This window comes from Bos indicus, chromosome 4, assembly GCF_029378745.1.
Source record: "Bos indicus isolate NIAB-ARS_2022 breed Sahiwal x Tharparkar chromosome 4, NIAB-ARS_B.indTharparkar_mat_pri_1.0, whole genome shotgun sequence".
NCBI classification, from domain to species: Eukaryota; Metazoa; Chordata; class Mammalia; order Artiodactyla; family Bovidae; genus Bos; species Bos indicus.
In genome coordinates, this window is record NC_091763.1 from 13,081,617 (window position 1) to 13,096,119 (window position 14,503).

Genomic DNA, 14,503 nt, shown 5'->3' on the forward strand with positions numbered 1-14,503 from the left:
AATAGGGAAGGGGAGGAATCAAGAAAAACTGAGGTTTTGAGTCTGAGAAATCTTGGAGACTGAACCAATAACACATAGAGCTGGACTGCGGAATAAATTGATGGTTTATGTTTATAGAAGAATTATTTTAATTCATTGTATATTAAACATTCACAAATGCAAAAGATTAAATGCAAATACTTCAGTTATTAAGGTTTAATTATTTAAGACATTAAGGAAATGCTTTAGTGCCTTACAAATAAAATTATATCCATTGTCTTAAAAAAAAAAAAATGTCATTGGACTATCAAAGGATGAAGAAAACCACTTGGCAAAGCTTCTAAAGGCTCTTTTACATGTTTATAAATATGATTCTTTTTATATTCGTTTGACAGAAGTCTCTCAAAAGGTAAAAGATATTGCTTCATGTGTTTATGAAATTGAATTAGAAAAATTATCTTAGAAATAGTGAACGTTGAATTTTGTGGTTCTATGAATTGCACAGGTTGCTGTCAATATAAATGTTAAATATTAGAAGAAAAAAGTTTCCTATTATTTTTGCTTTTATTTTTCAAGATGAATTAAAAAGAAGCTCCCGCCTCTCCTGATTGTGAAATTCAGTCTTAATTTTAGGTAGTGTGAATTTTTATTATCTTTTTTTAAAAAAAAACTTTTTATTTTTCACTGGAGTATAGCCAGTTAACAATGCTGTGGTAGTCTCAGATGGACAGCAAAGGGACTCAGCCATACATATATATGTGCTGTGCTGTGCTTAGTCACTTAATTGTGTCAGATTCTTTGTGACCACATGGTCTGTAACCCGCCAGGCTCTGCTGTCCATGGGGATTCTCCAGGCAAGAATACTGGAGTGGGTTGCCATGCCCTCCTCCAGGGGATCTTGCCAACCCAGGGACTGAACCCAGGTCTCCAACATTGCAGACGGATTCTTTACTGTCTGAGCCACCAGGGAATATCCAGCACTAATTATCCTCCTTATTGGAGGATATGTAAAACTCTATGTCTCTGTTTGTCTACTGGGCATGCTTTTTTTTTTTTTTTCTCTTAGTTTGTCAAAAAGGGATAAAGCATATCAATCAGATGACCATTATATCTACTATTGTGGGCAAGAATCCCTTTGAAGAATTAGAGTAGCCCTAAAAGTCAACAAAAGAGTCCAAAATGCAGTACTTGGGTACAATCTCAAAAATAACAGAATGGTCTCTCTTTGTTTCCAAGGCAAGCCATTCAATATCACAGTAATCCAAGTTGATGCCCCACCACCAATGCTGAATAAGCTGAAGTTGAACAATTCTATGAAGACCTGTATGACTTTCTAGAAGTGACACCCAAAAAAGATGTCCTTTTCATTATAGGGGACTGGAATACAAGAGTAGGAAGTCAAGAAACACCTGGAGTAACAGGCAAATTTGGCCTTGGAGTACAGAATGAAGCAGGCCAAAGGCTAATAGAGTTTTGTCAAGAGAAGGCACTGGTCATAGCAAACACCCTCTTCCAACAACACAAGAGAAGACTCTACACATGGACAGCACCAGATGGTCAATACCACAATCAGATTGATTATATTCTTTGCAGCCAAAGATGGAGAAGCTCTATACAGTCAGCAAAAACAAGACCAGGAGCTGACTGTGGCTCAGATCATGACCTCCTTATTGCAAAATTTAGACTTAAATTGAAGAAAGTAGAGAAAACCATTAAGGTATGATTTAAATCAGATCCTTTATAGAATGAAAGTGAAAAATAGATTCAAGGGATTAGATCTGATAGAGTGCCTGAAGAACTATGGATGGAGGTTCATAACACTGTGCAGGAGACGGTGATCAAAACCATCCCCAAGAAAAAGAAATGCAAAAAGGCAAAATGGCTGTCTGAGGAGGCCTTACAAATAACTGAGGGGAAAAAAAAGAGAAAGAAGTAGCTGTGAAATGCAAAGGAGAAAAGGAAAGATATACCCATTTGAATGCAGAGTTCCAAATAATAGCAAGGAGAGATAAGAAAGCCTTCCTCAGTGGTCAATGCAAAGAAATAGAGGAAAACAATGGAATGGGAAAGACCAGAGATCTCTTCAAGAAAATTAGAGAAGGGAAAATTAACAAGGGAAGATGGGCTCAATAAAAGACAGAAATGATATGGACCTAACAAGCAGAAGATATTAAGAAGAGGTTGAAAGAATACACAGAACTACACAAAAGAGATCTTAAATGACCCAGATAACCACGATGGTGTGATCATTGGACCAGAGCCAGACACCTTGGAATGCGAAGTCAAGTGGGGCTTAGGAAGCATCACTACAAACAAAACTAGTGGAGGTGATGGAATTCCAGCTGAGCTATTTCAAATCCTAAAAGTTGATGCTGTTAAGGTGCTGACTGAATATGTCAGCAAATTTGGAAAACTCAGCAGTGGCCACAGGACTGGAAAAGGTCAGTTTTCATTCCAATCCCAAAGAAAGGCAATGACAAAGAATGCTCAAACTACCGCACAATTGTATTCATCTCACACGCTAGTAATGTAATGCTAGTAAGTAATGCTCACAATTCCCTAAGCGAGCCATCAACAGTATGTGAACCAAGAACTTCCAGATGTTCAAGCTGGATTTAGAAAAGGCAGAGGAACCAGAGATCAAATTGCCAGCATCTATTGGATCTAGAAAAAGCAAGAGAATTCCAGAAAAACACCCTGCTTCATTGACTATGCCAAAGCCTTTGACTGAATCACAACAAACTATGGAAAATTCTTAAAGAGATGGGAATACCAGACCACCTGACCTACCTCCTGAGAAATCTGTATACAAGTCAGGAAGCAACAGTTAGAACCAGACATGGAACAACAGACTGGTTCGAAATTGAGAAAGGAGTACATCAAGGCTGTGTGTTATCACCCTGCTTATTGAACTGATAGGCAGAGTACATCATCCAAATTGCCGGGCTAGATGAAACACAAGTCAGAATCAAGATTGCCAGGGGAAATGTCAGTAACCTCAGATATGGAGATAACACAACCCTTATGGCAGGAAGTAAAAAGGAACTAAAGAGTCTTTTGATGAAGCTAAAAGAAGAGAGTGAAGAAAACTGGCTTAAAACTCAACATTCAAAAAACGAAGATCCAGTCCCATCATTTCATGGCAAATAGATGGGGAAACAATGGAAACAGTGAAAGAGTTTATTTTCTTGGGTTCTAAAATCGCTGCAGAAGGTGACTGCAGCCATGAAATTAAAAGATGCTTGTTCCTTGGAAGAAAAGCTATGACAAACCTAGATGGCGTATTAAAAAGCAGAGACATTACTTTGCCAACAAAGGTCCATATAGTCAGACCTATGATTTTTCCAGTAGTCATGTATGGATGTGAGAATTGGACTATAAAGAAAGCTGAGTGCTGAAGAATTGATGCTTTTGAGCTGTGGTGTTGTAGAAGACTCTTGAGAGTCCCTTGGACAGCAAGGAGATCCAATTTGTCAATCCTAAAGGAAATCAGTCCTGAATATTCATTGGAAGGACTGATGCTGAAGCTGAAACTCCAATACTTTGACCACTTGATGTGAAGAACTGACTCATTGGAAAAGACCCTGATGCTGGGAGAGATTGAAGGTAGGAGGAGAAGAGGGTGATAGAAGACAAGATGATTGGATGGCATCACAGACTCAATGCACATGGGTTTGAGCAAGATCCAGGAGACAGTTAAGGACAGAGAACCCTGGTGTGCGGTGGCCCATGGGGTTGCAGAATTGGACATGACTGAGCAACTGAACAACAGCAGCCAATATCAATCAAGAATTACTGTAATTCTACTTGAGTCACCTCTGTGGACATAAAAGGTATAGTTTCTTGTTTGCAACCAAGCATAGTGCTAAGGACATTGTAAACAATCAGTGAATAACCCTTTATTCATTTATTTCATGCTGGGCACTCAGGGCAGAAGAACGATTTTGTTCCCTACTTTATGGAATCTATAATTCTGTGGTTACTCTGAATTACCAAGTTATTGTTATTAATATGTTCAGTACAGAAATGCATTTTATCACAAATGCAAGTTGTGCTCATTGTAGATGACTTCAGAAAATAAAGAGATAAAGAAGGAACAGGTGTAATTTTAGCACTAGGAGATAAAAGCCAGTGATATTTGGAAAATGATGCATGCATACAGATTTTTCTTCCCATGTGTGCATTTAGTACACATTTTTATATATAAATACATATATACAAATTATATAAGTATATACAAATATATATTAATACTTTATATAAATATAGATATTTTAAAAGACATTTATACTACATTTATTATTTTATACATTGTTATCTCATAGATATTTTAAAGTAAATATCTATCTATCTAGTCATAATGACCTAAAAATATTCCATTATATGGATATGCCATAATTTGTTTATCAGAGTTTTTACTGTTGGTCACTTATATTGCTTCTGTATTTTTTACTATTATTAACAATACAATCATCCATATATACAGTTTTATTAATTTGTCCATCTGCTTTTTCAGGACAGATACTTTACACTATGTAAAGATTGAAATTTTATCTCCTTGAAGATTTAAAATTAAGAATATTAACAGAAATTTTAAATGTTAAAAAAACAAAGCTGATCTACAGTACTAGAAGTCAAGATAATGGTTGTTCTTGGGGGTCAGGTGAGTGGAAGGTGACATAAAGGGGGTTTCAAGTGTATACTATTTCAAATATATACTATTTTTTGGTTGAACCTGAAGGTTGGTTACAGGGGTGTGTTCACTTTGAAAAATTCAACACACTTATGACTTGTCACTTTCTACTTTCTTACATTTATGTTGTACATCAATGAAATAAGTATAAGTATTATGTTATGATTTGCATCCATATTTATATACTTATACATAAATTCTAAGAAGTGAATACTATTAGCTTTTTAAATTTTTAAAAATTTATGTTACTAATTATACTACAGAAAGTTTACACCAGTTCTGACTCTCACAGACAATATATAAAATGTGATTTCTTTGTGTTCAGATTAACACTATCATAATTTTTCTAATTTGTAGTGATGCATACATTTAAAAATTGAGTGTTTTTCTCTCTTACTTTATGTTTGGAAAATTTTCAAACTCATAGAAAAGTTGAAATAATATAACAGTATCTGAAATATATAATTTTATTATATAATAGTAAAAAAAAATCATAGTCATCTTAAGTCCCTCATTAGGTTTGCCAACTCTTAATTTTTTGCCACTTTTGCTTTTTCTGTCTCTATTTACACACTCATTTCACTTGCTCACTCATGTATCTATGCATGTATGTATGTGTGTATATATACATATATATGCATTTTATTTTATACTTCTGAATTATTTGATAAGAACCTTTAGACACCATGACAGTTTACCCCTTAAGAATTAGAATATTCTTCTACATAACCACAATACTTCTACCACCCCTTAAAAAATTAGCAATAACTCTATTGTCAAGTAACATTTAGTCCATATAGTCCCACAACCATACCAAGATACTTTTTCTAACTGATTTTTTAAAAATACAAGATTAAATAAAGTTTACTCACTCATTGCATTTAGCGGCTTTGTCTCTTTAGTCTCTTTTTACCTAAAATAGTCCCCTACAACCATTACCCTTCCCAGCTTTCTTGCATGATGTTGGAATTTTTAAAGTCTATGGCACTTGATAACCTTCTGTTTGCTTTCAAATGTATATGACTGTGCTTGATTTTGCAGGCTCATATTGCAAAATTATTATAGGTTTTCAGAAGCACATGTATCAGCAACTGTAATAAATTTTCATTTGTGGCTATTGGTTAATCACTGAATCTCCAGTTGGGCACCAGATGTTTTTACAAAGGGGGAAAAAAGCATTAAGAGCCTTTAAATCTTACACTATTACTCTGATTGTACAAGAAATAATGATGACATTTCAGTCTCTGAAATACATTGCCAGGATTTTCCTTCGTATTGACACGACATGTTATTCAATGAATTAGTAAAGAACCAGTTTAAAAGACCTGTGAGTGCAGTGACAGCCAAGAAGGATATTTTGAAGTTTGAAATGATCCCTATATAAATAGAACGGATCAGCATAACTTTGGGATAAAATTAGCTGAGAGTTTGTGGGCTCTGTAGCATGTGCCTGTTTGGTTGGTGCTGCTTGCCTGATAAAGCACAACAAAGCTTCCAGAGAGACAGGAAGGATGGACGGCACGGCTGCCCCTATCACGAAATCTGCAGCTGCCAAGTTAGTTAAGAGAAATTTCCTTGAGGCTCTAAAGTCAAATGACTTCGGAAAATTGAAGGCCATTTTAATCCAAAGACAGATAGATGTGGACACAGTTTTTGAAGTTGAAGATGAGAATATGGTTTTGGCATCTTATAAACAAGGTAAAAAATTATAGGTGTAATTGTAGAATCGATAGAAAATGGATTTTTTGTTTTAATGTGCACCATTAGTCACCCAAGGTAAACTGGTAGCTCTTATTGTTTCTTTAAATATATGTTAAAAAATATTTCTCATGTAATAATTTCTTTCTCTTTAAACTAGACCAAATCATGAGCTGATATATGTGTATATGAATATTTTGTTTTCTTTATTTTCCTTCTCTTTTCTTTCTATATCCCTGTGCCTAGAATTTGAAATCTTGGATAAAAATATTTAGTAATGCAGTTTTCTTCTATTTCTAGCTTTTCTTCTTCCTATAAGTGCATAAAGCTTCTCTAGATTATGGCTAAATAGATTGCTGAAATCTAATTCAGTCACTGTGACTGGCTTGGGAACAGGCTACTAACTTTGTGTTAACAGGGCCCTTAAAGATATATCATCTCTATGTGCACTTGAAGGAAAAAGGATTTTTGCCCCATTTGGAGGGTTACTAAATGGGTAAGGCTATACCTTGATGCACCTTTATGATCCTTGTCATTTTAATGAGTTTTCAGTTCAACTAGAAAAGGTAAAACCAGAAAAGCCAAAAAGTTAACTTTTTTTCCGTGACTATAGTGATAGCTTAAAATTGTAGATTTACTTATTACAGAGTACCTACCTTATGAAGAACTAGGGATAAGAAAAATTAGAACCAAATTTCTTTTATCAAGGGATTTTCTGTAACCCATGCTTAATAACTCAGAAATAAATTAGAAGTGAGCAGACTCTGATTTCCCAAATCAGCTAGTTAATGGGGGGAATTTGAGTAGCGAGGCCATCTGGTGAGCAGACTGCAAATAAACACCATGTTCAACATCACTTCTGTTTAAACAAAATAGAGGATAAGGTCTTGTGTGCAGCATTGAGAGAGAGATAGCAATTGGTTTTTTATGTTTAAAATACTTTCTGTTTATATATAAATCATCAGCATGATCAATTTTCAGAAATGAATACTAATGGTATATATTTCTATATTAAAACACTGTCAGTTCTGAAGGAAGCATGGAATAACTGAGGCAAGTTAGTGTTTATAATTTTTACTTGAGGATTTTATTATAAATTGGCATTGCTATTTTGACTGGAAAATAAGGAAGGGGTCTGTGTTTTCAAAAGTGGTTGATAGACGCTCTGTCGAGAAGAAAAAGTGTATGCTATATGTTTAGATTACTTTCATCTTATGTATTTGTTTAGTGAAAGACTTTCTGAATACCAAATACGTTTTAGGTATTTTTAAAAACTTATATTTAAGCCTAGGGTAAAATAACTTACATCCAAGTCAGCAGGTAATTTGTGTGACCCTAAGTTGTGAAGACTGCCTTTCCTTATCTCCCGAGCATGCCAAATTGCGTAGATCATGCAAAGGTTCTGAGGTGGTAAGGAAGGGAGTTTTAGAGGCAGTTTACAGAGAAGGATGCTGTTTCTCTTGCTTCCAATGGTGTCATCATCCTTGAATGAGAAAAAAAATGCACTTTAAAATCTTTCTGTCAATATGAGCCGACTCTCTATGGTTTTCGTAGAGCTAAATTTTCATTCGATCTAATGGGTGTTTTCATAGGACTGTGGGGATGGGGCTTTCAATTAGACAGAAAGCAAATTATACTCTCTGGTTTTGGGGAAAAAAACAGAGCCGTTCCATTCCTATGCATGCCAGGTGAATGCAAGAAATGATAGAATTTGTGGTCATATCCTCAGAGTTTATGCAGAAAATCATGAGTGTTTGTGCACATGTGCGCATGTCCACGTGTACCTATAGAAAGAAATCCACTTACTCTCTGTTTAATATGAATATGGGTATAAGACTCTGTCTCTTCAATCTTAATCCCATTTTCTTCAAAGTTTCTTCAGATATTTTCACTTGGCTTCCAGCCTAATTATGAAACCTTTGCTTTTAGTCACGAATGGAAGTGAAGCATAGAATCCTAGTTGCTAGCCAAGCAAAGTAGACCTAAGTGGCTATATCAATTTCTAAGTCACAGAGGAATTCCAAGGACTAGTGTAGTGCTGAGCAGGCTACACTGGTCGTCTGTTATTTAGTTAGAATTAGTTCCTTTCTGAATAATTCTGATGAATGAGACCCTTTTCTGTGTGGCCTTGAGTGGTATGTGACTGGATTAAACTTTGTGAGACTTTATTAAATCACAGCAGACTTCTTAGATGTTGAATGCTGTTGAATTTTTATGCATCAGTTTTTTATTTTTTAAAGCACTTTTGAAAAGTTCTACAACAGAAAAGTGTGCAAATTGTAACTGTGCGCTTGATTAATTTTCACAAAATGAACAAAGGTCTGCAGCCAGCATCCAGATGAAGAAATAGAATGTTACCGGCTTACTCTTAAAGTGTGGCAGTCTTCAGGTTTTAGCTGCTCAGTCACTCAGTCATGTCCGATTCTTTGTGACCCCATGGACTGTAGCCTGCAAGGCTCCCCTGTCCTTGGTATTCTCCAGGCAAGAATACTAGAGTGGATTACCATTTCCTTCTCCACAGCTTTTAGTTATCTTTGGCTTAATTGGCATGACAGTGTATAAAATCTAGAACATAATATGCTTCCTTTAAATTTGGTTTGTGTAACTAGTAATGGAATCTATACTCAAGATTTGATTGTCCTGGGGAAGATCAACAGTGGTACAATTAATCCCAAATAATTTTTGTTTCTTTTAGGATATATTGTAGCACTTTACATAAGATTTTTTAAAGTGACCACATTTTCACCTAAATTATGGTATGTTTAAGCCAGTATGAAAGTCAATTTACATTTTTTGTAAAGGCAACTCAGAAATCTGTTGGTGAAGAAATCAACTTGGAATCTTAACATTGCAACTCCAGATCCACAATCTAAATGGTATACCAGTAATCAAAAATTGACCTACTAAGCAAGTGTAAAATATGGACCTGGTGAGGAAAGTAGAATAAAGTGTCTGGAAATTCACTTCTGCTGCCCTGTCTCGTTGAGCAGCTTCTCTCACCTGTGAGACTGAGAACAGATTTAGAAGCTAGCTTCTAGCTCCAGATGGTGGATCCCACCTAGCCCCAGCCCCTAATAATGGTTCTTTTAAGAAAGATTGTATTTATTTATTTATGGCTGTGCTAAGTGTTCATTGCTGTACAGGCTTTTCTCTAGTTGCAGCAGGCAGGGGCTCCTCTCTAGGTGCAGTGTGCGGGCTTCTCGTTGCAGTGGCTTCTCTTGTGGAGCATGGGCTCCAGGGCTTGTGGGCCCCAGTACTTGTGGCACAGGGGCTCTGTAGTTGTGGCTCGGGGGCTCTAGAGCACAGACTCAGTAACTGTGGTGCATGGGCTTCGTTGTTCTGCAGCATGTGGGATCTTCCCAGACCAGGGGTGGAACCTATGTCTCTTGCATTAGCAAGCAAATTCTTTAGCACTGAGCCACCAGGGAAGCCCAATAATGATTCTTGGAGACATCTCATTCTATTTTTTCAAGTATTTTAAACTTCATAATCAAGTCTTCAGATAAAATTATGTTTTATCAATTAAAAATATGTGTCTAACACTTTGTAAAGCAAACATTCTTGTTGGCATTTGCATTATCTCCTGGAGAATGATAGATATATGGGTCTTAAAATGAAAACAAGGAAGCGAAATGACATCTACCAGCTGACCACTTTAAAATGGGAATGATGTGAAGTAAAGTTAAATAACGAACAACTCTTAACTCCCAAATACAATAAACAGTTGAATAGTTAGGAGATGTCAATGATATACTTTATTATGAGCGAAGCACACAACATTCATAGTGAAAACAGGCCTCTAAGAAAACTCAGAGTTATTCTCAGTTGGTGATCTCCATACTGGAAACATGAATATCCATAAAGCTGTTTCCAGAGATGTTTCTCACTGCATGTTTTGATTCTCCTTCAGGTGTATGAGCCTTGGCTCATTAATGTTACAAGAGGAGTATCAAACTTATCTCTTTGGTATGAAATTCCCTAGTCAGCAAGGTTAATCAGAATCCTTTTATTAATCAGTATAATGCACTTTAAGTACTTCATTTATGGCCCACAGCCACAGGTTCTTTGGTTGATAGTCATATTTTTAATTAAAATAGCCAATGACTGATTTCACCGAAAAACTTTCTGGCAGGTAATCTATCTACTAAGTAGCAAGAGCCTTTCAAATATCTTGAAAGCTCTTATTTTCACTCTGTTAATGAGTAATCTTCTTATCACCTCATTTTCCTGTCTGCTAGAAATTCACTCTCCTGCTTTCTTATTGTCATCCTAGGGTTCTTTTCCTTTCTTAGATGTTCAAACATTTTTCTTTTAAATTTTACATTGCAAGCTTACTTTTTTTTTTTTTTTTCTTCTCCGGGGGGAACTCTGAGATTTATCCTGAAAATATTAGCTATTAAAAAATAGCCAAGAATTGTGCTCCCGTCTATAATCCATCAGGACTGTGTAAATACGTGGACAGAGCAGAGCAAATGTCTGCTAATCCAGCCATAAGCAGCGTGTGTAACCTTTGGCTGTAATAACAGAGGCTTCTCATGTGTGGGGTTCTTTGGACTCAGATAACATTATAGCTGAAAACTGTGGCAGATCTAGGGCTTAGCTGAAGGTTTACCAGAAGTGTGTACATCCTCCCAAACACTGGAGCAGAACCAAACCCCTCCTTCAAAAGATGGCCCAAATATTTCGCTCCTTACCCTCTTTCCTGAGCCAGCAGGTTGTCTACTGAATGACTCTGGTTTCTGATTTAAATTAAACACACATACAAACACACACGTGAGAATTGGTCTGCATATTTTTGTAGCAGCATAACTCCATTCCTTTACAATTTTTGCCTAAAAGTGTATCGGTTTGGAGGTGGACTGCATGTAGCTTTCAGATCATTGATGGCAACTTAGAGATTTGTTGTTGCTGTTCAGTTGCTAAGTCATGTCCAACTTGTTGCAACCCCATGGACTGTAGCACACCAGGCTTCCCTGTCCTTCACCATCCCCTGGAGTTTGTTCAAACTCATGTCCATGGAGTCAGTGATACCATCCAACCATCTCATCCTCTCTCGTCCCCTTCTCCTGCCCTCAATCTTTCCCAGCACCAGGGTCTTTTCTAGTGAGTCAGCTCTTCGCATCAGGTGGCCCAAGTATTGGAGCTTCAGCATCAGTCCTTCCAATGAATATTCAGGGTTGATTTCTTTTAGGATTGATTGGTTTGAGATTTGGGGAGATTAATTATACAAACATGGGCACCTCCTGCTACTTAATCTCTGCAAGATATTTATCCTCATCTGTAAAGGGGAAGCTTTGTCAAGACGCCCTCTTAATCTGCATGCTGATTATCTACAATGTTATGAAGGGGAAATTATATAAGTAGATTATGTGTCGTGGTCTGGGAAAGGTAAAAAAGTAACCATAGATGCTGTAAATCCAAGTGGGCATGGCCGGTATTTGAGAGTTCTTTCTGGGATTTTTGCCTTGGAGAAAGAATCTGCATTTTCATCTCTTTCCTTCTCAGTTAAGCTCCTTGCTCAGGCAGAGCAAAGCAGAGGGCATCACTGCACATAGACTGCAGACCTGGGGTGAGAACCAAGTGGCTTACGTTAAGGGGAGACAGTACCTTCCTTACCTCTGGCCCTATCAAGGGCTTTGTTCCTGGGTTTTCCTCCCCGCCCCCCCAACACCTCATCCTGTGTGCAGTCTGAGCATACAGTCAGAGGGCAGCCTGGCCTCTGCAGAGGTGAGCAGAGGGGGCCTTTTGAAAGACAAGTGCTGAGAGTGAATCACATTCTGAGTTCTGAAGCCCTAGGACAATTCTGCTGTGGAAAGAAGAAAGAGTGTGAAAGAGACTCTGCCCAGTTAGTTAACTGTATTTCCGTCATGCTGTGACCATTGGGGGTTACATTTTGGAGGAGAGATTTTGATCTCTTGACATATCAGCATTGACACAAGGGTGTTAATAAGTGCTGCATCACTGTGGTTTTTGATGATGGCATCGCATCATGTTTGTGAGGGTGGGTATGGGGGAAAGCATACTCCTGTTTGTTGCTACAGTGACCCGTGGCTGCAGCCTCATTGAAAGTGGTGATTGTATGTGGGTGGCCTCTTTGCTGTGGGCTGCTGCTTTCTCTGAAGTGGGCTTTCCTGCTTTGCAAGGGCTTGAATTATCCAGAAATTCTGCCCCACTAGGCCCTCCCCCACCAAAGTTCTGCAATGCAGCTTCAAGATACACTGCGAGGGACCCTGGTCTGTATCTGACCATCTGTCTTCTTCCCAATCTCTCCACTAAGCTCCCCTGGGGTACCAGCTCAGGCATCTTGCTGTCACCCACCTACAGGAACATTCTTAACGCCCATGTTCCTTTCTAAGAGAGGTGAGTTGTAGGTGCAGTTCGATTCAAAGAGTCAGCTGAATTGTAAGACCTGGCCCTCTCTGAGCCCAATTTACTGGTTAATGGGTATGATTATGGGAGACACAGATGTAACTGACTGAGAGGCCAAGGATGGCAGATTCATGTAGTAAACAGGCAGGATAGATTCTCTAGGTGCTATTGGGAATTTAGGGGGGAGAAAAAAAATCAACAAGCAAATGTATTTCCATATCAAAGTGTGACATACTACAGATGAATTCAGAATCTTCTTTCTTTCCTCATGATTTGTGAAGCTGGGTTGGCACTACACCTAGTCTGATTCCACAAGGACAAAGACAGATGGAATACCTGCATCACAGATACCCTGAGTCCGTTAGCTTGGACTGAAGCAGATGTCTTATGGCTCTAGGAGGCTGAAAAAGTGGCAGTTTTCTCATCTGGAAAATGAAAGGCTTGGACTGGATAACCCTCCCTCCAGCGCTAACATTCTGTGTTTCTTTGATTTTACATCAAAATGGTGTTTTCTTAATCAGCTCTCTGCTGCTTCCTTTCTGAGATCATTTTTCTTCCCATTGCAGAAGCAGACATGAGTTTCCAATCAGTTGCTGCGTAGAGCTGCCTAATCTTTGCTGCTAATCGGCAGGCAAAACACACTCTGGTTTTCAGATCCAGAACCAGCTTCTTTGCAAGAGAGTTAGAAGAGGCTGTCCTTCGCAAATTGCTTGTAGAGGAAATTTGAGTATTAAGATGACTAGGTGAATTGAGAGAGTAACACTGAAACATATACATTACCATATGTAAAATAGACTTGTTGTTAGGTCACTCAGTTGTGTCTGACCCTTTGCGACCCTATGGACTGCATGCAGCACGCCAGGCTTCCCTGTCCTTCACCATCTCTAAAGGGAATTTGCTGTATGACACAGGGAACCCAAAGCCAGTGCTCTAGGACAACCCAGAGGGGTGGGATGGGGATGGGAGGTGGGAGGTGGGAGGGATGTTCACGAGGGAGGGGACATATGTATACCTATGGCTGATTCATGTTGATGTATGACAGAAACCAACACAATATTGTAAAGCAATTATCCTCCAATTAAAAATAAATAACTTTTTTAAAATGGGGAAAGTTAAATCATGTCATCGGCAAAAAAAATCACAAAAAAAGATGACTAGATATTGGTGTTATGTGATTCATTCCTTATCAAAAGCAGGTTGCATACCATTATAGCTTAATAACTATGCTTGGAGCATGGATTTGGCATACACAATTAAATGGAAATGTATATATGGATACATGCAAATGTATTGTATATACTTATCTGCATATCTGTATGTGCATGTCTGTTTCCACACACACACAAACATAGGCACAGGGTTGATCCTTCCCAGCCCAGACTGTCTGTGACACTATTTGCCTCTGCCAGGGAAATTCCATATCACCAAACACCTTCCCTTTTCAGTGTCTGAAATATGGAATTAGTATCTTAGAACTTAATTCTTTTGTATGAATACAGATTCCTACATAAGTTCAGATAATCCTAAGAAGGTCATACTTTAAACAATCCTCAGTCTATTAGACCTTCGTGTAAATTAACTTTGGATTTCTTTTTAAAGAACATCTTTGGATAAGGGAAGAGATGGAGAAAGAGAAAGTGAAATGATCCTAGAATTTCGAATGAGATGAAGAGATTAAAATGTGTGTGAGAGGGAGTGTGTGTGAGTGTGTGTATGTGTGTGTGTGTGTGTATGTGTCTGTCTAGGTTGGAGGGAAGGCTGTAG

The 14,503-nt window shown here is 37.8% G+C and overlaps 1 protein-coding gene across 2 annotated transcripts in view; it reads left to right on the plus strand.

The window, feature by feature from the left end:
- Positions 1-6,037: 6,037 nt before the first annotated feature.
- ASB4 (ankyrin repeat and SOCS box containing 4) overlaps positions 6,038-14,503 on the plus strand; it is a 79,258-nt gene continuing 70,792 nt past the window's right edge. Inside the window, exon 1 of one of the 2 annotated variants that reach the window (XR_011566102.1) lies at positions 6,038-6,370. Coding sequence is in view for 1 of the 2 variants with exons in the window: in XM_019959712.2 (XP_019815271.2) it covers positions 6,184-6,370 (187 nt within the window). In the remaining variant the exon portion in view is untranslated. The remainder of the gene's footprint in view (positions 6,371-14,503) is intronic. The other variant, XM_019959712.2, reaches the window with a different exon arrangement.